We start from the raw sequence: 25,952 nt of genomic DNA, 5'->3' as shown, positions 1-25,952 counted from the left end.
GTAACCAGCACCCTGAAAGATACCTGACAAGCAAAACTGGATTGATGACTGGGCCCCCCATCCCAAGGATTATTCTGCCATGAGTAGGGACCTGTTATTGTTATTGTTTGTTTGTTATTTCGTTTTTAGGAGTATTAGCAACTAAGGCCATATTGCTCCGGGGATATGCGGTAGTCATTCCCTGACCTTTCCGCATCCTCCGTATTTGGTGGTGATGGGCTCGAACCCCGGTCTAATTGTCCCCCCCCCAACTTCCTATACTCCAACTATCTCTTCCCAATTTCACTTTTTTTTTCTTTTTCTCTCTCTCTCTTTTTTTTTTTTTTTTTATTGAGCTCTCCCTGCCTGTAGCCTTGGCTACCTCAGGGTTCGTCCCACCAATGCTTTATACTCCCTACTACCCAGCCCACCTCCTCGTGGTGCTAGATGGTAAACTAGAGGTTTTGTGTGTAAACACAGGCCCCTAGGCAAAGAGGTCAGATGAACAACACAGCCAACATAACTAATAATAGTACTACATGAACACTCACTAACCTACATAAATCTGGCCTTTACAGAGTTTGTATTCATCACATTGCTTGAAGCAGAGTTGGGGGAAACCCCCATAGCCACATTACAAATAACACTATACACTATGTTCTAAACAATAAATACAGTCAACGTGATGATCGCTGTGGCGAGTGTGTTGGTGCCAACATAGACTTTTTTTGATCACTCGGAAATTGGAAATTACCAGTTATTTTGTGATAAAAAATAGTTGTAGAGATATTTTAAATGATGGTGAGCTCAAATATAACAAAATATTCGACTTAACTTTGATATTTATGGGACTTTACTTTGTTTCCGATGAAATGTTTTTCTGGAAACAAGGGTGAAGATTTTTATGGCTCCAGCAAAAAAGATAAGTTTTTGTTAAATTTTTGCCATTTTATTGCCTTAATTGGCATATTAATTTATTTTCTAGAAGTAGCTTTATAGTCCTAGTCATACTACTTAGGTTATTTTGACTTTATATAGTGATTTTGTAGGTAGCTACTTAGTATCCGTAGAACCTTGTACTGTTTGAAACTTGCCACATTGTTGTAGTATATTAGATTGATACGGATATTTGAATATATCTCAAACTTGACAGCGTAAGGTACAATGTAAAACTAGATAACATAATACATAGCACTGTATTAGGAATCTGTTAGCTTAGTATGGTATTGTCAATTAATCAATTAAATTTATAATTCTTATTAATTTTCACTGATAATTAAATTGTATTTAAAATGAAATCATGCCCCAGACTTGAGCAAAAAAGCAACGTGAACAAAGAAGTGCAAGTGCTGTGGCGCGGGGAGAACCATATGGGGCGATTCACCAATGTATCAGAGACTAAAAAAATCTGTGAAATGAGAAATTTTTGAGGAATTTTCTGAACAGGACATGATTAGCCAAGGAGGATGTCTTTGTGTGTGCTAGGTGCAGAGAGTGTCAAGAAATTAGATGTTAACTGATTGTTCTGATGGGTGCCTATTAGTGTTTATGGTGTAGGTAGATGCCCTCGAAGGAATTAAAATTGGGACCCATCAAGCTGCCCAACTCAATGCCAGAGCTCACTCTAGTGCATCAGGTAAGACAGCCACAATCTTCAAGGCAAAATGTGCTGGTCTCACAGGAGCTAGTTATTGTTGGTGACCCAACTATCAGGGAAATGGGAAATATATTGGGCAAAAAGGATAGGTGGAATAGAACCAAGGTATTTCTGCTAGGGCAAAAGTTGAAGACGTAGAGCAGATATCATCTTTAAGGGCACAAAAGATGATATTGTTGTACATGTTGGCACTAATGACATTAAAAGTAGATCTGCAGACTTACATAACAAGAACAGGTTAATGTTGAAAAAAAAAGTCACGAGTTAGGATTATATTTGAAAGTGTCTGCAATTCTGCTCAGACATGATAGGAAGGAGTATATGATGAGAGCCTTGTTAATTAATCAGCCATGGAAAGATTGTGCAAGGCACATGCAGTAGAATTTTTCTCAGCATGGTTGTGCTTGTTAACAGGACAGTCTGCTTCTAGTAGCCACAGGCAGAGGTGAAAGTGATTCTTGCACTGCTTCTACTGGAATAAGCAGCAGTCTGCAAAGCGATGTACTGGGGGGTTTAAAGGGATGCTAGGAGTCATCACAGATCAAGAAAATGTGTTGTGGTAGGGTAACTAAGAGTAAGAATAGGTGTATGTATAATTGCATGTACACCAATGCCAAGAGTATAGTAAATAAATTTGATGAATTTGAAATGCTGATCAAGACATCAAAGGCAGATATTGTTGGGATATCAGAAACATGGTGCCATACGGATATAAGCAGTGCAGAATTGGAATTTCTTAACTAACAGCATAACCCCCTCCTCCCTTCCTGTCCTGTCTATGCTTTCTGTACACAGAAAGCATAGATAGGACAGGAAGGGAGGAGGGGGTTATGCTGTTAGTTAAGAAACACAAAATCTAAGGAAGTGCATCCAATTGACATTGGTGGACAATGCAATGTTGAGTCAGTGTGGTGTGATATAAGCACTGGGAAAAGCAAAATGAGGGTAGGTGTGCTTTATAGGCCTAATCAATTGGATGAGTATTATGAGGAATTGTGCAAAGAAATAATGGGCGAGTAAATGAGAATGTCTTATAATGGCAGATTTTAACTTTCCAGATATTGACTGGAACTTGTGGATTGGTCACTCGCACTCTAGCAAGACTTTTGTGGATTAACTGAATGACTGTTTTCTACAGCAACCTGTTCAAGAGGCAACCAGAAGGAGTAATATTCTTGATCTGATTAACAGCAGTGATTTTTCATGCTGTTAAGAATCTGCAGATAAAGGAACCACTAGGTGGCAGTGATCACAGTGATCTGGGATTTACTTAAAGATGTTTGTTTGTTTGTTATTTAGGAGCATTAGCAACTAAGGCTATATTGCTCCGGGGATATGCGGTGGTCATTCCCTGACCTCTCCGCATCCTCTGTATTTGGTGGGCATGGGCTCGAACCCCGGTCTAACCAAGAAGTGTGTGCTACGCACTGTTGCTCCCACCCACCTGGCTACGGAGGCACCCCACTTAAAGATGTAACTGCCAATAGGGATAAGGAAAGGGGTTTTTGCTTTCGTAAAGCTGACTACAGTGGCCTCAGACAGTTTTTAAATTTTATACAGTGGGATAAACTGATGATGTTACCAACGGAAAATTCTAAATGGGAAGCCTTTGGGGACTTAATCTTGGAGGGTGCTAGGCTTTTCATACCAACTAGGAAATACTGTTCGAAGTTTAAGTATAAATGGATATCAGATGGCTCGTGGCAGAGAACAGAAATGCATGGGATGCATATAAATTATCGGGAGACAGAGAAGCCTATGGCAGACAAACTAGTCTGTAATCAAGTCACAAAGGTTAGACAGATGAAGGCAGATTACGAGAAATCTTTGGCAAAGGATGCTAAGAAAAACAGCAAGGACTTATTTAGTTATATAAACTCTAGAAGGAAGGGGATGAATCAGATCAGTCCACTAGATATCGATGGTTCGACTGTTGATGATCCTGTTCAGACAGCTGATAATCTGAATGAGTATTTTGTATCTACATTCACACATGAGGAGTTATTAAGGGAGGGAAATGCCAGAAGTTTATCAAACTGTAACAGGGTGCATAATGATTTTGTAATAACTGAAAGCAAAGTGGAGGAGGAATTGTTAAATTTAAACATAAGAAAACACCTGGGGTGGATGGGATCTATCCAGTTATATTAAAGGATGCAGCAAAGGAAGCAAGCAAACCTTTAGCCATAATTATGAGAGCATCCTTGAACACAGGGGAAGCCTCCACAGATTGGAGATGTGCAAATGTATCCCAAATTCACAAAAGGGGGGGGATCTAAGGGTGACACAAGTAATTACAGACCAGTTAGTTTAACTTCTGTTCTGTTGAAAATAACGGAGTCACTGGTTGTTAAGGGAAAGTCTTGTCTGACAAATTTGATTGCATACTATGATGTATAAGGAATAAGTTATCAACATGGGTGGTAGAGACTGGCAGTTTGGGGAAATTCAAAGATCAGCTGGATAATTACCTAAGGGAGGAGGAAAATGCATAGGTTGTCCATATCCTTTTCTCTTATTAATTATTATTTATTTTTTTTAAAATTTTCTGCTTCTTATTATTTTTTAAATTTTCTTCTTCTTATTATTAACTTATTTTTATTATTATTATTTTATTTTATTTATTTTTTGTTATTTTATTTTGTTATTTATTTATTATTATTTTTTAAATTAATTATTTTTTTATTTTTTTATTTTTTGGCTGGTGCAGCATAAGCTTCCTTGCACCATGTGGTCATTACTAATACTAATGTCGTTACAAAGGACCTGGAAAGCTTTTGACACTGTTGCGCATGGAAGACTACTGTAAAAATTGGAGCAGTATGGTATTAAGGGTGAGTTGCTACAATGGATAAAAGGGTGGTTGAGTTGGAGAAGACAGAATGGTAATCAATGGACACTGCTCTTTGTGGACTAATGTTATTTGTGCAGTCCCCCCAGGGTTCGGTGTTGAACCCACACTTCCATTACTGTTAATGACAGTAATGACAGTGTGCTACTGAAATAGGATGTAGAAAATTTTGGCAGATAGGCTGAGAAGTGGCAACTGAAGTTTAACATTGACAAATGCAAAGTACTGCATATGGGTAGAAGTAATCCCACAGAAATTTACCAACTCTGTGGTACTACACTCAGGGTGGTAGAAAATGAAAAAGACCTGGGAGTAATTGTGCAGTCAGATATGAAATTTTCTAAGCAGTGCAGACAGGCTACCAGAGCAGATCATTGGGTATGTCAATGATATACAGGAATTTTGCTGGTATGGAAAAGGTCATCCTTTGTATAAGGCGATGGTCAGGCCACGCCTTGAGTACTGTGTACAGGTCTGGAGGCCTCATTTTAGTGAAGGATGTAGCATTCCTTGAGCGAATACAAAGAAGGGCAACAAAATTGGTGAGATGAACAAAAGGGTGATCTTACCAAGAAAGGCTTAAGTTCTGCAAATTGCAGCATCTGGAGACTAGGCACCTTCGAGGTGATCTGATTGAAATGTATAAGGGGCTATGAATGGGTTGAGCAGGCTCAATTCTGATGGGATTCTTCTTCTTGCTCAGATTATGAACCTGAGGGGGCAGAAATTCAAATTGAGGAAAGAAAATTTGAATTTGCGGAAATTCACCTTTAGCCAACAGGTGGATGATAGTTGGAACAAACTGGTGGTTAGCTACTTATTTAATTTTAGAATATTTCATCATAAGTAATACACAACTGTTAAATATTTTAATTATTACCTGTATGCATTCATCACTGCTAACACTGGTTCATAGAACACAACCTCTGGTTCACTAAAAAATAAGACAAATTATCTAAGAGGCATACAATAAATTATCTTTGTTTTAAAAACTAAATATTAATTTAGTAATTAGTTTTTCAGAATTTAAAAAAAAAAAAAAAAAAACAGCACTGGGATTCAGCTATTTTTTCAAAAACAGCTATGTGAACATATTCATGTTCACGGTGAATATGAAATATTTGATCATTAAATTTGAAAGCATTAAGTTATAATTTATTAGTCAGAAAAATTTATTATTAGTTGGAAAATTTAATTATGGCATAAATGCAATCACACTGCATATGCATAAGGACTATCATGGAGTTGGCTTGTGCATTTATCTGTATAGGAAATGCAATCTTTTTATATTCAAGTGCAATAGAAATGAGCCTAAAATCAATCCTGCTATAAGCCATAGTATTTTGTTGATCTAGAGGACAATAAAAAAAACAATGCTTTCAATCTTCCAATTCAAAATGTGTCAGTGGTAAAATTATATTTATTTCACAAAATATTCTCACCACACAATGCCATTTTGTTATATGCATAACTATATGTAAGGACACACACACACACACCCTTATTTATACAATTACTAAACAGTCTGATTTTGAAACTAACTTAATGACAATGATCCTGCCTGGGTTTGGGATAAGTCAGGTCTAAATTTCATTTTAAATAGGTCCCAAGATTGTATTCCATATTTTTGTATCTATTATGTGATTGTATGCCCTCTGGTGTATTTCTGTGATTGTATTCTCTATCTTTCATTCAGTGGCATTTTGATTCCTATTATTTTACTTCCTTGATAATCTTGCAAATTCATGTAGCTGTAAGCACAATCTGATTAATATATTAGTATTAGTTCTTGAGACTCTCACAGAAATTCTCTCTGGTATGAAAAACAGGGCTTGCTACCTGGGAGCCTAAAACACTGATGAAAATGATAGTCAGGTGACAGAATTTCAGCAAAGTCCAGCTGTTCTGCGACAACCAAATCCTCTGCTTGCACTTTTATGATGGTGAGAACATTAGCAACCCTGAGTGTAACGCCCCATATTTCGTGTGCAAGTCACGAAATATGGCACCTAGTATACTGGAGGTGACCACTCAGGTGTGAATCAATGTAAGCAGGAGTCTAGGTGAAGTGTCCACACGAAAGAGAGGAATACCATTCCTCTGTGTTACCAGGCAATACTAAGTGGTAGATGACTCTCATCATCAACCAGTGCGATACCCACACTTTTTTTATTGGAGGCCTGAAGTGGCGAAACCCATGCTTAGTCTCCAGAGCACAGATCCAACAACTTCCCATCTCTTCCATTATGCAGTATTATTGATGTATTTTGAGGTTATAATGGGCATAATGGCAAGATCCAATCTTACTTACATTTGTAGGATACATTCCACCAGTTTCAAACGCACTCTCACTTTGTTTTTCCTATTTACTCATCTGAACCACATGGTAAAAAAAAAAAATTCTACAAGTTATTGTTCCACTAAAACAATGAAAACTGAGAATGAATAACTGCAACAGCAACGTGTTTGGCTGTCAAAACAATATCACAGTGGTTGTTTATAGGGATAACACCATAGTACACCATTCACAGAAGAATGTATAAAATTGCATATACAAGGGGGGTATCAAAAAAAGTTCGTACCCTTACCTAGAATAAGAGCCCTAGAAAGGTGAGACTTCACAGGAACGTTAATCCTTTTCAATTTACTTTCCACGTACGATTAACAACACATTTGTCTCATCTAGTTTTCTGAGCTTCTCCCATGAAGTTTTCTGAGCAGTGCAGATGGTCTGAAAGAGTAGTTCATAGTCTCTTGTCAATGATATATTGGAATTTTTCTAGCAGGGATAAGGAGGTAATTATCCCCTTGTATAAGGCAATGGTCAGGCCACACCTTGAGTACTGTATACAGGTCTGGAGGCCTCATTTTAAGAAGGATGTAGAGTTGTTGGAACAAGTACAGAGAAGGGAAACAAGATTAGTGAATGGAACAAAGGGAAAGGCTTACGAAGAAAGGCTTAAGTTTTGCAAATTACAGTGTCTGGAGACTAGGCACCTGCGAGATGATTTGATTGAGGTGTATAAAGTCTCGAATGGTTTGAGCATGCTCAATGCTGATGGGATTCTTCCTCTTGCTCAGAATAATCACTTGAGAGGGCATAAATTCAAATTGAGGAAAGACAGATGTAGGATAGATGTGGGGAAGTTTGCCTTTAGCCAGCGGGTAGTTGATTGTTGGAACAAACTTCCATTTGTCGTTGTGGAAGCTGATAGCCTAAATAAATTTAAGGCTGAGCTGGACAGGTATTTGGAATGAATGGAGGGGTGAAATGGGAGTGGGGTTTTTTTTTTTGGCTGATGCTGCATAAGCTTGCTTTCTTGCATCATATGCCTCTACTGATGCTAATGCTAATCTATGGATCAGTTGTTTAATGCCTTTATCCTAGAAGTCTGCACTTTTTGCCTGAAACCACAATTCCGTTTCATTGATGACTTCCTGAGACAAATCAAAGCAGATTCAACCCAATGCTTTAGTCTCCGGATCATACTGACACACCCAGCATTCCTCATTTGTCACCAACCGATCAAAAAAGTTCTCAACATCCGCATTAAACAAATCCAACAGTTGGCGAGAACATTGCATTTGACATTGCTTCTGCAAAGGTGTTAGCAATCTTTGAATCCATCGTGCGGAGATCTTAGACATCAGCAGATGGTCGTGTAAAATTCTGTGGGCAGACCCATAACTAATTTCACTGCATTTGCGATGAAATGAATTGTCGTACGCCTGTCACTCAGCATCAGCTACTCAACCTTCGCACCTGTCTCACTGTCTATAAATGTTGATGGCCTTCCTTCTATGACTGCACAGGAACATCAGTTTCCACTTTTTTTTACAGTGTCATAGGATGGACAATTCTGCCCATACACAACTTTCGTTTCTTCGTCAATTTCCTGAGCTTTCTTGCCCTGCAAATGCAGGAACTTGATCAATGCTCAACACTCCACTTTGTCAACCATACTGTCCTTCCTCACATTATGGGCTCCACCTCTGGTGTACAATCACCTACGGGAATGAAATCTCACACATTAGTTATTGAATATGGACAACTTATATTAAAAACGGCATCTTCCTACTGATGTTTTATCTAGATCAGGGTACAAACTTTTTGATACCCCCTGATATATGTCAGTAATCAAATAAATGGTATCAGGTGGAATGTGCATTAAATGGATGTACTGTAACCAAGCATTAGGTGTATATAATATTAACACAAATACTGACTTTAATACTGACTTGGGTTCTTAAAAATACAATTGCAATATGTGTAATTCAAATATTTGACATATTTTAGATTATCTTGACCTCATGCAGTGCTTTTTTTTAAATTAATCAAATATATTTTATATTTTTATAAGTATTTCGGCATTAGCCAGATGAAAAATTTAGTAAGAAATTAATTTTTTGTTTTCAAGTTTTGAAAAAATATATATGCAGACTCACCGTTTGTCAGGCCTAAATACTGATAATTTGACTTCTTTCAAATACTTCGAAAGAGCTTGTTCTAAAGTAGTGATTATGGGATGCCTTGGATTAACAGATGCCATTGTTTGAGCACTTCTGGACTGAGATGTTAAATGATCCATCCAAGCTGCTAAGTATTCTTCTTGTACTTCCTGTAGCGTGGAATGGGATTTTTGGCAGGTACAAAGTGTAAGGAATAATTAAAAAATGAAAAACACATCAAACTTTATACATCTCTAAGTGTGTAAATCAAAAAAACCACTAACTTTTAAATTTATTACTCTAATTTTCGACAAAGACATATTACATGATCTGTATCATGCCATTCAAAGAGATCAGAATACTTTAAATTTGATAATTTGCACACAACCTGCATCAAGTTGATCAATCCAAGACTAAGAACCAGAAAGACTGAAATTATATTGGTTTTCCATTTGCTGTGATTTCAGTTAATATATAACATATCTTATAAAAATTAAGCAAACACACATAAAACATTTCTATTACTATTTATTAATTTCAACAATCACAAATTAACATCGAAACAAATACAGTCTAAAACAAATCAGCTATATTAAATTCAAATACAGTTTGAGTGTCACCGGAACAAAGGCTATATACACATTTTGGCAGATTAGACAGCTTGAAACAATAATGGGATTGATCAATATACACAGTGATCATCACAGAAAAGTAACCATGCCACTGAGAAAGGGAGAAATAGCATTCTTCATTCTTCTGAGGATATTAGCATTAAGCATAGCATAAGTTGAGGCATATGATGTAAGAAAGCAAGTTTATACAGCCAAAAAAAAAAACACACTTTCCCATTTCACTCATCTGGTTACTCCAAATGTTTGCCTAGTACAGCCTTAAATTTATTTAAGCTATCAACTTTTATAACAACAGATGGAAGTCTGTTCCAACAATCAACCACCCGCTGGCTAAAGGAAAACTTCTGCACATCTATTCTACAACTGTCTTTCCTAAATTTGAATCTATGCCCCTCAGGTCCTCGATCTGAGCAAGCGGAAGTATCCCATTAGCATTGAGCCTACTAAAACTATCCAAGGCATTATACACCTCAATCAGATCACCTAGCAGGTGCCTAAGTCTCCAGATGCTGCAACTTGCAGAACTTAAGCCTATCTTGGTAAGAGCACCCCTTTGTTCCTTTCACTAATCTTGTTGTCCTTCTCTGTAATCATTCTAGCAACTCTACATCCTTCCTAAAATAAGGCCTCTAGACCTGTACGCAGTACTCAATATGTACTGCACACACTGCCCTGTCCTTTTTTCCTTTTAGTTTGGAAGGCAGATCCGTAAGTTGTGAGATCAGCTTGGGTACGTTAGTGGTGAACTTCAGAGCTGTCACCAGCTTCTGTGGGGAGCCGTGTACTTCCTATAGAAATTTAACTGCACTTTTCATAACCTTTATAATGATAATTTTAAAATTAAGGGAAGACATATCTATTGTATTTTATTTATTTACAAATAATTTCAAAAATCAGTATCCAAGTTTCAACTTAAAACTCCGACCGACATTTGGAATTGTCGGTTAGAGTTTACTTCCAAAACATGTTGGATCTATATTATGTCGAACTTCTGACTTTTGAAAAGCTGGAGATAGGTAATTGAAAGCAGGAAGAAAACAGGAGGCTGTTTAGTTTGCACTGCATTAGAAATTAAAGTGAACTAACAACATACATTTTTCATATTGAAATATGCACACAATGCTGTAGTAGTAGCAGTAGTAGTGGTGGTAATAATACAAGAAAGCAAATGTGATTCAAGAAAGCAAGTGTATGAGCTTATGTAGCATCAGCCAAAAGAAAAAAAAAATTCACACAACCATTCCCTCTCAAAGTTTGTCCAGATCCTCCTTGAATTTATTTAAGCTATCAACTTTCACAACGACAGACAGAAGTTTTTTCCAGCAATTAACCACCCGTTGGCTAAAGGCAAATTTCCACACACCTATTCTACAACTGTTTTTTCCTCAATTTGAATTTATGTCCCCTCAGGTTTGTAATCTGAGCAAGAGTAAGAATCCCATCATAATTCAGCATTCTCAACCCATTCAAGGCCTTATACACCTCAACCAGATCACCTCACAGGTGCTTAATCTCCAGCCACTGCAATTTGCAGAACTTAAGCCTTTCTTGGTAAGAAGACCCCTTCGTTCCTCTCACCAATCTTGTTACCCTGCTCTCTACACACTCAAGCAACTCTACATCCTTCCTAAAATGAGGTCCCCAGACCTGTATGCAGTACTCAAGGAGTGGCCTGACCATTGCCTTATACAAAGGGATAATTACTTCCTTTTCCTTCTAGCAAAATCCCTGTATATCATTGATAAAACCACATGCACCTGCTCTGGCGGCCTGTCTGCATTGCTCAGAAAAATTCATATCTGACTGCACAATCACTCCCAGGTCTTTTTCATTTTCTACCACCCTAAGTGTAGTACTACACAGTTGGTACTGTTCCTTTGGAGTTACTTCTACCCATATGCAGTACGTTGCAGTTGTCAACATTAAACTTCAATTGCCAGTTTGCTGGTGCACTGATTGTTTACCAGTGCAGTATGCTTTTGAATATTAGTTTACCTATGCTTTTTCTGTCTATGGATTTCTGTTTGGAAAAATGTCTATTAGACACCAGCCAATTATGATTACCTCAAAGAAGATACTGATGTAACTTTGCTCTCTTCAGAAATGCTGGCTTTAAAAGCAAAGTTTTGTTTATAGCAATGGCATTGCTGTTAAGACTTGGCAATCAAGAACATTCCAAAATTTCATCAGAAAGAGAAGATCTGAGATCCCCCCCACCCCAAATGTGGTTGAATATTTTTTTTATACTCAGCATTGCTATGAGGAATTGTTAAAATTCCAAGCATGACTTGGGATAATTTGTCATAATTTATATACTTTCCAGTTCCCCAGCAAAGAACCAGCATTTCTTTTTTCATCATAATGAAAAAAACTGAGATACTGCAAAAATATCTGCCTTAATATCTGACAGAAAATATAAAATTAGTTTTCCAAATAAGATTATATTTAAGTTAAATCTAAATAATAAATACTGATAATTTCACTTCTTTAAAATACTTCGAAAGAGCTTGTTCTAAAGTAGTGATTATGGGATGCCTTGGATTAACAGATGCCATTGTTTGATCACTTCTGGACTGAGATGTTAAATGATCCATCCAAGCTGCTAAGTATTCTTCTTGTACTTCCTGTAGCGTGGAATGGGATTTTTGGCAGGTACAAAGTGTAAGGAATAATTAAAAAATGAAAAACACATCAAACTTTATACATCTCTAAGTGTGTAAATTTAGTTGTTGTTGTTTGGTTTTTAGGAGCATTAGCAACTAAGGTCATATTGCTCCGGGGATATGCGGTGGTCATTCCCTGACCTTTCAGCATCCTCCATATTTGGTGGTCACAAGCTCGAACTCTGGTCTAATCAAGAAGCGTGTGCTATGCACTGCTGCTCCTGCCCAACTGGCTCCAGAGGTGCCATAATATTTAGATTAACATCTGTTAGCATTTGCAAAAACTCAGCAGGCAACTTGCTATAGTCTATGAATTCTGTGTAGAGCCAGCAGGCTGACAACCACAAAGAAAGATGCTTTGTTTTTAGGAATTCACAACAGAAAGTCAGTTGGCCACGAAGCTGATAACTAAGTTCACAATTACAAAATTTATTCATAAAATCATACAGCTTCTGCTATGAGTAAGTTAAATATTTGATTTTGCAATGTTTCACTTGATCATATCAGCACACAAATCACCCCAATGGCAACAACACTGGTAAACTGCATTAACACTTTTTTACCATACATATAAAAGTGTAAAGTTACCATACAGCTTACCACACATGTTATGGCATACAACTGATCAGTTCACCATCCATCAAACAGTTTTGACATTTGTGTACTATCTCTGTGCTCATCTTTTTTGTTGGTCTTTTATAATTTTGACTGGCAAGGAAGCAGCCTTTACTAATCTATTGACAGGAGAGGTGGTGTTTTAGCTAGTATTTCTAGACTATTGGCAACATGAGTTTCGGAAGTTGCCAATCCACTCATTTATTTTTCTCTGAAAATAAATTTTTAGTGAAATTAATTTTTAATAAACTTAAGGTGTATTAATAATCTTTATTGCTTTCTAAATTCTGAGAGGGATATCTATCTCATGGCTTTATTATATATCTTGCATTAGAAATGAAATTGCCTGCAGAATAGAATTTGTTAATTAAAAACTTAACACAAACTATTTGCAGTGTTTAGTAAGGTTTTATATATATTAACCATAATAAGAAATTCTGGTTTTCATGTAGTTTTACTACTGTTTTGTAAAAATAAAAAGGCACAGAACAACAACATTACTATGTTATGATAGAAAATGGGAAAAACAGTCAAAAAACCAGATTCTCCATAAAAAACCCACCCAGAGATCTAACAGCTATGAATTGAGAGTAAAATTAGCCAAAAGATTTTAAATATAACTTTGTATTTTAATTAGCTATAATTAGATTTTGTAGTTTATTCTAATCAAGTCCTAAGCCAGCAATCACAGTGCATGTCGATTTTAGATACTTTCAGTATTCCTATTATTTGATTAAATGTTTTATTCTTAATAATACAGTATTTGTGAGAAATATCAGATTGCAAAATTATTACAAGTATTATTACAATTATTACAAGAATTATACAGTCTGTCCACAACATATGTAAGAGATACATTCCAGGACTTCTTACGTAAGTCAAATTTTACGTAACTCGGGAATGACTAATAAAATATTGCTACTATATCCCTGATATGCCAAAATTATGAAAACCACATAATATCCTCAGAAGTATGAAGAAAAATAGTTATATACCATAACAATTAAAAACTTTATCTGGGAACAGCAGTGAAGTAGTATTGCTTTCACTTATTCTCTTAGGCGGCACCATGATAACAGTCCAAATGAAATTTACTGTAAAGAACTTCACAGGGTTAAGTTACAAGAGATGCTGTCACACCTTACAACATGTGAATGAAGCACGCACTACACGATGAGAGTTTGATGCAAAGTCATTGAAAATGATTGGACATACATGAATTGCCACAATAACCCGACGTGTAACAAATATTACATACAAAATGCAAACAAAAGCTCCCAATTTGCTCTCTAAAAAAACTGAACTGACTCTACGATCCAGAAAGAAAGAAAGAAAGAAAGGAAAGAATGTAGAGACAAAGGGCTAGAGTGTAATTCTCCAAAGAAATAGCTGATGAGACACAGTCCACGTGGCTTGAACATCGTGGGGGTTTCTCTAAAGTGCTTTGACGTAGTTCACCTATCTTAAACACATGTTGTCAAATATTTCTCCAGAAGCAGAAAATGTAATGTTAACTCTAGTTATTTACCTTGATTCTAGTTATGCCGCGGGTTATTATCCAACATTGTTTGTGTGGAAATAAAAATAAAAATATATACTTATTGTTCCTCACTCTTAAACAATTATACAGAAAGTATCTTTACGATTTTACCAAAAAAATTTACGTAAGTCTGAAGTTATATAACTCGGGCTGACGTAAGTCAGGGACTATCTGTATTTTAATAATTTATCCAGCATCTCAATTCTAGCTAGTTGCATCTATGCTGGTATCCAAAAAATTAAGCAACATAAAACACAATTTAGAAATGCAAATAATGCAGAACTTCATGCAGCAGAAGAGTGGTAAATTGACTACAATAAATATTAAAATTTCAGTGATTAGGAATGGAGATTCAATGTTTTAAGATGGTCAGAACTCCAGTGGTTATGAAACAATCAGAAACAGTTATTTTTAAAAGGTAAATAAATGATAATTAAATGAAGGAAGCTTACCAATCCATCGACAAAAATTTCTGCATAGGTATCATCATTACTTAAATTATACATATGCCTTGCCAGTGTTTCAGCAATCACTTTCACATTTCTAGCAAGTACTTTAACATTCACTCTTTCTCTATGAAAGAAAAATAACTATCATCAAACATTTAATAATCACTTAAATATACACTTAAAAAAACTAAAGAAATATGCTTTAATAGATCTATTAACCCTTAATCAATATGTTCTTTTTTTGCATGTGAAAATATTTATTCAACCCGTTTAATACTATAATTTTCCATAAATTGTCCATTTCAGTCCCATTTCAGATTAAATTTTTCCAATGATCACCATCAATTGTGGTGGTGATCACTGAATAAGTACTTCACTTGTTAGTGACCCATACAGCATAGGCCTGGAGCTTTTAAGCAAAGCCTTTTGACAGGTCTAAAGGTTATTGAAATGCTCTGTCTTTTGGGTTGGGTGTTTCAGTCACTAGTGCCCTGTGAACCCTGAAGGGTTCACAGATGAAATGCTCTTTATTCCACTCCACCAAACATATATTTTAATTGTATTCTATCATTTATTTTTTTGAATGTTTAGTTCACAAATTCAACAACTCAAAAGAGCATGCCCCAAAGGAGACATAGTTGCTTCAGCAAGTGTGTGTGTCCTTTTGCAATTCCAAAAATCATTTCCTTTTATTTCAACGTGGTGCAGTGTTATATGAGTATATTGTAAGTCCTGCATATCTGTTTCCTTAATTTATATACTTTTGAAACAGTGTGAATTTGCAACAATCATTAGTTCACTCAGTTTTGATTTTAGGATATTTTAAACAGAGGAGCTTGGTATATACGTGATATACACATACCACCATTTGCATCTAAAAATTTCTTAAATGTATGCGTTCCCTGCTATTCAAACTTTTACCTCACATTTCAAGAATAATCCAAATTGTAGAAAAAATTTATATCTGCAAAAAGATCTAACCCTCTAAAAATTTCAAATTCATTTCTCAGTTCCCACCTCAATGATGTCCATTTCACTTAAAATTTACCAAACCCCATTTAATTTATATGACAAAATCTAAATTACTAGTTATCTCATCTACCGCTAAATTCATTTATCCTCATTATTCACTCTTTGATTCCTTTTAGTTTAAAGGTGGTATGGTATTTGTGCATATGTCCATTCTGATACTCCTTGTCAGAGATTTCCTAATATGCAGGCTGCTCTATATGACCTTCTTTGGTTTACAATCTACTCCTTAGTCACTGGTTTACAATCTTTTCCTTCCTCAATCTGTGAAATTCATTTGTTGTCTATCATTTTCCTAATGCTACAAATCACACAGAATTTTCTTTCTTAGTAGTGAAGCTGTTGTTTTTTTTGGTGATTTTAATATCTGAAACTTTCATTATCTTCAATTTTCTTCTCACACAGAACCAGCTAGTAAAAAATGAAGCTTCTGCAAATACTACTGACCTTGCATGGCTTGTTTATTTATCTACTAGGATACCAAACAATCCTACCACACAACCTAATGCTTTAGATGTTTTTCTCACCAACAACCATTCAAAGTACACAGCTAATGTTCACTGTCCTCTGGGTGCCTCAACTCATTACATATGATAGTCTCTTCTCTAATGGATCTTCTCTTCCATGCACAGTTTAGCATTACTAGAGTTCAAAATGAGATGATTTGCATGATTCTCATTTCTCTTTTACTTGCCGGTTCAAATTTACTGATCCTAAAATTTCCTCAGATCATATCTGTGAAATTATTTTTGCAGAAGTGAAATCCTTTATTCCTCATTCCATTCAAAACCCTTGCTTTATCTTATAAATGGTTTTCTTATAAATATGCCAAGGGCTGTTCAAGACAAGAACATATCACAACTGGTTTATATCAAAATCTCCAGCTTCAAATTCTCCAGTTACACTAAGATTTGCAACAGTAGTAAACATACTATTAACAAATCTAAAATTTTGAAATGGAGTTAAGCCTCCTCTACTCTGGCCTTCTGCAACTTCTGTCCTTGTTGAAGGATAATAAATATGATCTTTATTGTAAGGTTCCTAGGTACATGCAGGTACCCTACCTTTACATACCATTCACGGCACTAAGCCAGGGGTTAACTGTGTACTTTGAATGGTTGTTGGTGAGAAAAACATCTAAAGCATTAGGTTGCATGGTAGACAAGCCATGCAAAGTCATTAGTATTTGCAGAAGCTTCATTTTTTACTAGTTGCTTCTGTGTGAGAAGAAAATTGAAGATGAAAGTTGCAGATATTAAAATCACCAAAAAAACAACTTCAGTACTAATGAAAGGTTGTTGTTGTTTTGGTTTTTAGGAGCATTAGCAACTAAAGCCATATTGCTTCGGGGATATGCGGTGGTCATTCCCTGACCTTTCCGCATCCTCCGTATTTGGTGGTGACGGGCTCGAACCCCGGTCTAATCAAGAAGCGTGTGCTATGCACTGCTGCTCCTTCCCACCTGGCTACGGAGGTGCCACTAATGAAAGGTAAACAGAACAAAAGGGTCCTCTTATCAGAAAAGGCTTCAGTTCTGCAGACTTTTAATGGATTAAGCAAGCTTAATGCTGACTGAATTCTTATCTTGATCAGACCACACATGAGGAGACAAATTCAAATTGAGGATGGAGGGTTGTAGAAAAGATATACAGAAATTTGCCTTCAGCCAACCAGTAGGTGATTGTTGGGACAACCTTCCATTTGGTGTTGTAGAGGTGAGTAGTCTGAATAAATCCAAGGAAGAACTAAAAAAACTATGAGTGATTTACAGGTAATATGGGAAGCGTTTGATTTTTTTTTTTTTTTTTTTTTTTTTTAAGTATAGATTTGCTTTCTTACTTGCATCATTTTCCACTACTAATATTAAGATTATAAAAGTATGGAGGATGCTAGGCCCAGGTAGCAATAGGCAGTGCAGACTGTCAGCAGAAATCCAACTGCAAGTCTAATTGCTACTGTCTAAATATTGGTTGTAAGTAGTTAAGTAGTAAAGACTTGAAGGTCTGAAAGATTGGTTTGCCTCAAGGATAGACCCTGCTGCTCATGCAGCAGGATCTATCCTTGAGGCTAAGGAAATGTTTTCATTTTTATGTACATTTCTTCAAACCTAGTTCCTACTTTTGGAAGAGTGCCTCAATTTCGGCAGCATTTCACCAGAATTCGTTGTAGGAATTCAGCTATTATTTGGGCGTTGGAATAAAGATCATCTGACTTCTGAATGACAATGGATTGTTCTTTAGTCCCAGATTTCTCCTTCTTCGGAAAGAATGGATACCAATGCCATTTCTTTTTCTGAAAAGAGTTACGAGACTAGTTTCGGAACTCATACTGTACTGTTAGGTCTTCAGTTCAGAACAGATCTCCCCTTCAGGCACTTCAAGAATATTTAATTCTGAGATTACATTTTGGGATGAATTTAGTGTCTTTGTGGGGTGTTACTGTGATTGACGGTGATAGAGGTGGCACAAAAACTATTTTGAGTGCTACTCATAATTTGTCTATATGAGTACATCACAAGAATGAACCCATCTGAGAGATTTCGGGGAGTCTTCCAATCCCTTATGGATGAACAAGGGTTATATTTTTCCTATGAGCTCTTCGCCAGTGGAATGTATTTTCAGGTAATGAAGGGTTGAGCATCATATATGTCTCTAGGTGTCTATCAAGGTGACAGATTCTGGGATTAAAAAAAAAAAAAAAAAAAAAAAAAACACATTATTTTGTGATAGGGACCCTGTCATAGCCTCTCAAGGTGGATTTACATCATCAGATTCATGAGAAATAATTTTGGTTTGGTGGCGTTTTGGGTTCCAAATGGATACCCACTACCTAACAAACAATAAAATATATTCCAAATTGGATATGTGGCTACCCAAGTGCTATACCTGCATCCATACAGCCTGAATCGTGATGGTAGGGATATGACATCAACACAGTTGACCCTTGCAGACATACAAACTAGCTGATTGATCTTGGGTGAGCTATCTCAAGATCTCCCTTCTTGTTGAAACAGAGGCAAAAGCAGTGTGTTAGAGCTGGGCCTCCTATCTGAATTTCCACGAGTCTCAGCACATAGCAAACATAGAATTCCCAGTGTTAGGAACTTAGGCCATTGGTGTTAGATCACAATGAAGCCAATCTGAAGAACCAGCACCATGTATGCACAGGTGCCACGTCAAGTAGATGAAAATTGTAACTGCTACCAACATCGAGAGAGAGAAAGAGAGAGAGAGAGAGAGAGAGAGATTTCAAAGGGACTCTGAATGTACCAAAATGGTTATTCTTCCCTAAGTGCCATTAGAGGTTGTTCTACCTTGCCTATGTTATATTGTAGCCTTTAACTGTGGCATTTACTTTTAAAGTTAAATCTGTTTCTCAAATCTCAAAGGAGTTAAGTGTATTATATGTTATTTATGTTAATATATATTATTTTATAAACCTCTGTAATTCCACTGAATGACTATGAATTACTCCCAATATACAAGGACTGTTTCTTTTTCAATAGGTGGTGCATTCAATATTGATAAATCTTTGTTTTCTCTTCTTTTTGGAGAAATATAGGATGACCAAAGTCATTCTGATTTGCATCATCATCATGTCCAAAAATCAGCTATTACCACTGAATAATATCCTATTACTCAGCAGTAGTAGGATATATCTGATAAAAGGACTGGGGTTTTGTTGGCTTTATTTGAGGTTGGATTACAGGAGTTTGTTGTGCTGGAGGGAATACCAAATAAGTCCCGTCTGAGAATTTAGTTTAAATTGCAACTGTTTTCTATTTTGGGGGCTGAAGAATTGTGGCATATAAGTGCATGACAGTAATTAAATGTCATTTTAATTTATATATGGTTCAGTGCAACTGCATCATTAGCACATAGCTGAATTCTAAGGAACCTAAGTTTGTATGTTGGGTTTAATTTTTATAATATCTCATATTTATGGAAAATATATATATATTTTTTGTTTCTATTTGTAAAATAATAAGAGGAGTTTACCTCAAAATAGTACGTAGAACACTTTCATATGATACTCTCCAGAAATTAAAATGAAAAAATCAAAAACTTACATTAGAGGGAAGAAAAAAAAATTAAAAACCAATTTAACACAATTAAAAATTAAAAAGAATCTATTTTCCTTCCTAAAAATTAATTTTTAATTGCGTTAAATTGATTTGAATTGTGTTAAATTGGTTTTTAATTATTTTTATTTATTATTATTATTTTTTTACTCTAATGTAAGTTTTCGATTTTTTCGTTTTAATTTCTGGAGAGTATCATATGAAAGTGTTCTATGCACTATATTGAGGTAAACTCCTCTTATTATTTTACAAATATTGATATCAACGTAGAACGTATTGAGATTACAGCTCTGATTCACACTATCTAATTTTTTTGTTTCTATACACAACTTTATTTTTGTTTCTAAATACATAGCTGTTTACACATTTGAGTTTTTTTTATCCTTTGCCACATGTAGTAGTAGTAGTAATGGCATGTGATGCAAGAAAGCAAGTGTATGAGCTTATGCAGCTCAGCCAAAAAAAAAAAAAAAAAAAAAAATCACACCATTCCCTCAAAATGCCTGTCCAGTTCCTCCTTAAATTTATTTAACCTATCAACTTCCACAATGACAGATGGAAGTTTGTTCCAGCAATTAACCACCCGCTGGCTAAAGGCAAATTTCCACATATCTATTTTACATCTTTCTTTTCTTAATTTGAATTTATGTCCCCTTAGGTTCGTAATCTGAACAAGTGAAAGGATCCCATCAGAATTCAGCGTGCTCAACCCGTTCAAGGCCTTATACACCTCAATCAGATCACCGCGCAGGTGCTTAGTCTCCAGCCACTGCAATTTGCAGAACTTAAGCCTCTCTTAGTAAGAGGATACGTTCATTCCCCTCACCAATCTTGTTGCCCTTCTCTGTACACGTTCAAGCAAATCTACATCCTTCCTAAAATGAGGCCTCCAGACCTGTACGCAGTACTCAAGACGAGGAGTGACCATTGCCTTATACAGAGGGAACAATCACCTCCTCCCTGCTAGCAAAATTCCTATATATCATTGACAAAACCCCATGACCTGCTCTGGCAGCCTGTCTGCATTGCTCAGAAAACTTCATATCTGACTGCACAATTACTCCCAGGTCTTTTTCATTTTCTACCACCTTAATTGTAGTACCACACAGTTGGTACGTTTCTCTGGGGTTACTTCTACCCATATGCAGTTCTTTGTATTTGTCAAGGTTAAACTTCAGTTGCCCCATCTGCCCAAATTATCTAGATCCTGTTGCAGTAGCACACTGCCATTACTGTCATTAACAACCCTGCCAACCTTTGTATCATATGCAAACTTCGACACTAAGCCTGATATACCTTCATCAATATCATTGATAAATATACAAAACAACAGAGGACCCAACACTAAAAAAAATCTCTGTGGGACTCCACTAATAACATCCATGAAGAGTAGCACCCATTGATTACCACCCTCTATCTTCTCCCACTCAACCATCCTTTTATCCATTGTAGCAACCAATTTGTACAATAGTCTTCCATGCACAACAGTGTCAAAAGCTTTCCTGAAATCCAAATATATGATATCAAAATTATTTTTTGCATCCAGTTCCTTTGTTACCACATCATAATATCCTATCAAATTTGTCATACAAGACTTTCTCTTAACAAACCCATGCTGTGTCTGAATTATTGCTGCAGTCTTGTCTAGATGATCCTGCAATGCATCTTTACCCAGTGACTCCATTATTTTACCCGGAACAGAAATTAAACTAACTGGTCTGTAATTACTCGTGTCACCCCTCGATCCCCCTTTGTGAATTGGGAATACATTTGCACATCTCCAGTCCGTGGGGACCTCCCCTGAGTCCAAGGATGCTCTCATAATTATGGCTTAAGGGTTTGCTTACTTCCTTTGCTGCCTCCTTTAATATAACTGGATAGATCCCATCCACTCCATGTGCCTTTCTTATGTTTAACTTCAACAATTTCTCCTCCACTTTGCTCTTAGTTATTAGAAAATCATTAAACACCCTGCTACAATTTGATAACCTTCTGCCATTTTCGAACCTTAATAACCCCTCATGTGTGAATGTAGATGCAAAATACTCATTCAGTTTGTTTGCTATATGAGCAGGATCATCAACAGTCGAACCATGATATCAAGTGGACCAATCAGATTCATCCCCTTCCTTTTAGAGTTTATATAAGTAAAGAAATCCTTGCTGTTTTTCTTAGTATCTTTTGCCAAAGATTTCTCATAATCTGCCTTCACCTGCCTAACCTCCTTTGTGACCTGATTACAGACTAGCTTATATCTGCCATAGGCTTCTGAGTCGCTTGATAATTTATATGCATCCCATGCATTTTTCTTCTCTGTCATGAGTCTCATTAGTTCATTTGATAACCATTTAGGCCTAAACCTTGAACAATATTTCTTAATAGGTATGAAACTTTAATAGCATCCACGATTAATTCCTTGAATGCTTCCCACTTAAAATTTACTGTTGGTAACATCGTCAGTTGATCCCACTGTACAGAATTTAAAAACTGTCTGAGACCACTGTACTCACTTTTACAGAAGCAAAAACCCTTTCCTTTACCCCTTGATGGTAATTATAACTTTAAGTAAATCCCACATCAATACACTGTGATCACTGCCACCTAGTGGTTTCTTTATCTGCAAATTCTTAATACATGAATGATCACTGCTGATAACCAGCTCAAGAGTATTATCCTCTCTGGTTGCCTCTCGAACGTGTCTAAGTCTTTTGAGTACATAATGTGATTGCCTTTGCAATTTGAACACAATGAAGTTTGTCCAGGAAAAGCAATATGGATATGTTCGTTGGACCCACAAATAGCATATATTGCCAATCTTTTGCATACTATTTGAGAATGCAAAAACCTTTAGCAAATAAATGACAAGATCTGAGAATGCAGTTGTACTTGACATTTAGACATCTTGCCTTTACATGGGATTGCCTACTTAACTTTCAAATTGGAAATTGAAGGAAACTAATAAATCCTATTTCTTGATTGCAAAAAGAAATTCTGACATTAGGACTCTGGTTTACAGGAAAACTATAGAAAGTACTGAACTTCATATCCCAGAACAAAAACTGGCATAATATGCTGATCACTGATCTCCATAACTGCCACGACTGTTCCGATCTGGAGTTGAAATTTGCAGGGTATTACAGATTTTTACCAACAAGTGATATCCACAGAAACTAGTTTCATACAAATTTGCAACACTAGAACAGTTTGAGAATTTCCAGAAAGTTCTCTGTCTGGAGGTACGTTAAGGAATCTCAAAGGATTTACACTCATCCCATTCATAGCCATGAAAAAGCAAGAGCAGCCAAGCAATACGGAGTACAAATAAAAACATTCTTCTAGTTTTCCCAAATTAAAAGCCATAGCACAAACTGACTTCTAATAAACCACTGAACAGTACAGAAACCAGATTCCCTTCAATGCCAATTAGTGTATGTAAGCCAGGCTTGAAGATGCCTTAAGGCAAGACTGAAGTAGCATAAGGATGACATTAAGTATGGCTGCATGATACTGTCAAACCCAGCATAATTTGCATAAGCTATGGATGCTACATTGACTTCAACAAAGTTAGGTTTAGAGAGATATAAGCAATGTAGGATATATAAGAAATTTCTCTCATTGAAACAGTCTCAACAATTTTAACAGAAACAATGGAATCAACATGGACTGCACTTGGATCAGCTTTTTTAAAAAAGTAAGGTGCTTTCTGGCACACATGCCACAACTAGAGCCAACAAATGCAATATTCAAGGTATGCCATTCCTTCCCAATTCTACATCTACTGCCACTCCACTAACAAAGAGCTTTCTTCCACTTTATAGAACCTTCTAGATGTTAGCGAAGTTTCCAATCCAAAAGACTTATTCTCCAAGATAAAAACTTTTGGCTGAAAGCATCATCAAAAATTACACTAGGTCTACTGAGTGAATATGTTCTATGGTGAAGTGCCATCTCAAATTGTTCCAACCGACGGCTCAGTTGGAATGGTCTGAGTCATATGCATAACTGGCATTCCGAAAGAACCTTCTACTCAAATACAGCGTGCTCTGCTTTGAAAGAACTTTTCAGTTATCCTTCCAATTCCCAAAATAACAATGCCAGGCACCACAGATAAGGGGACAAATTCGAACTGAAAAAGAATGGCTGACAGATGTGAGAAAATTTTCTTTCAGCCAGAGTCACTGATTGTTGGAACAAACTTCCATCTGGTGTTGTTAAGGTGGGTAGTTTAAATAAATTTAAAGAAAATTAGACAAATTATTAGAGGATGGACAGATGAGGTGGGCAGTTTTTTTTGAGGGGGTGATGCTATATAAGCTTTCTTCCTTATATCATTTGATGCTACTGTTACTACTACTCAGACTGAAGGATATCCAAATGGAAACACCTGGCCTGGGACACAATTAAAATAATCTGGCAATGATGTCTCTTTCAGATTACACAAGTCTGCAACGCTCAAAGTGTATATCAAAAACTAAGTTTAGCATTTGCTTTCATTCTTGTTTTCAGGCATAAAACCATAGTGAAAAGAATGTGTTGTGATTTGCCATAAACTGACCTGTATATATTTTCAACATTCTTTTTTTTTTTTTTTTTTTTCTTTAAGATTACAATTTCACAAAATATATAGTGTTTTGATATTCAAGAGAGCAAATGCCTCATTTTTATTTGTAAGCTATTCTGGAATTAAATATCTTCAGCAAAGTCTCTCTCTCTCTCTCTCTCTCTCTCTCTCTCCCTCGCCTCCCTCAAATAGATCAATTTCGGTGCACAGAACACATTTTAAAAAATGTATCACTGGTACACATATTACCATACTTATATCAACTAAACAAATTTCAAATATATGGTACATTGTGCTCAGAGGAACTTTTTAAAAATTCAACTATTATATAACTCATTACCTGGTATCAATAACTGAACTTTTGCTGAGTGCACGAGGACTGTAAAGATGAGATAAAGAAAAAGCTGGAAGACGACGAATGCTGAAACGTTCATGTTCCCAAGCCAAAACTTCTTCAGCCAAATTTATTTTTTTATGAACCATAGTAATACTGAGTTCTGGATATAGCCATTTAGAAACCATTTGAAGATCCTAAAAAGGAATTGGAAATTCACTCTGCCATTTATTTAAAGTATTATATTTTTTAATTATACAGAGTTTTCCAGGAGAAAGTAATCTATCAAACTTAAAGGGCTGCTTCCTTGAGTGATTTTAAACAAAAAAAAAAGTTCCAATCAACATGGATCCAATCCTGGATGGGTGAGGAGAAATGGTCATTTCATAATTTGGCTGCTAGTAACTGCAGCACTGCCTGACTGAGCAGATGTCATGGTCTAATTATATAGATCTTGCACACATTCTTCAAGCTTGTAAACAATGTTCAGTTGGGATTGGGTCAAAAGCGTTTAATTGGATGCTTTTACCTAAAAGATGCCAGTTAAATTTTCAAAAGAGAAGCATATAACATCAACTTCATTTATGGTTTTTGCAATGATAACACAAGAACAGCTTTTGAGGAATATAGACTAGGAATATAGTCAGGAATATATCCTGACTGTCTTCTTCCTAACTAAATAGTTTTATTAATATACAATGATGTCTACAGAGAGAAACTGGATCACTTGGTGTTGTAACATTAATCACAATGTTCAAAATAATGTGATTAAAGAATTACAATGTAGTCCAAGACCAATTACTTGTAGAATATTTGCATGCTTTGCAATTTCTAAACAACTGTTTGGAGGGTGCAAGTAAACAGTGTTTACATTTGTACAATTTGCAAGAAATACAGCACCTTAAAGAGGCAGATCATAAGCCACAAATCAACTTTTCTAAATGTAGTGCTCATTAATCCTGATGTAAGCAAATACACTTTATTAACTGACAAAGTGATTACTTGAGATAAGTGAACAGTACTTGCAGTGAGCATGTATGGGCTAGTAAAAATCCTCATGCAAGAGTTGAAATCAATTTTCAACCTTGGTTTTTGGTAATTGTATGGTACAG

At 36.1% G+C, this 25,952-nt stretch overlaps 1 protein-coding gene across 1 annotated transcript in view; it reads right to left on the bottom strand.

Moving 5' to 3' along the window:
- The window catches only part of LOC150089253 (BOS complex subunit ncln), a 178,652-nt gene that overhangs the window by 27,476 nt on the left and 125,224 nt on the right, over positions 1-25,952 (bottom strand). The window contains exons 9-12 of the mRNA XM_090390406.1: positions 24,847-25,037; positions 14,839-14,959; positions 8,934-9,106; positions 5,368-5,421 (exon numbers count right to left, since the gene is read on the bottom strand). Of these exons, the coding sequence (XP_090246532.1) occupies positions 5,368-5,421; positions 8,934-9,106; positions 14,839-14,959; positions 24,847-25,037 (539 nt within the window). The remainder of the gene's footprint in view (positions 1-5,367; positions 5,422-8,933; positions 9,107-14,838; positions 14,960-24,846; positions 25,038-25,952) is intronic.

Source organism: Mastigoproctus giganteus, chromosome 2 (assembly GCF_048544385.1).
Source record: "Mastigoproctus giganteus isolate SK-2022 chromosome 2, ASM4854438v1, whole genome shotgun sequence".
NCBI classification, from domain to species: Eukaryota; Metazoa; Arthropoda; class Arachnida; order Uropygi; family Thelyphonidae; genus Mastigoproctus; species Mastigoproctus giganteus.
The sequence above is the reverse complement of the archived record's forward strand: the minus strand, read 5'-3'. Positions and strand labels throughout refer to the sequence as shown.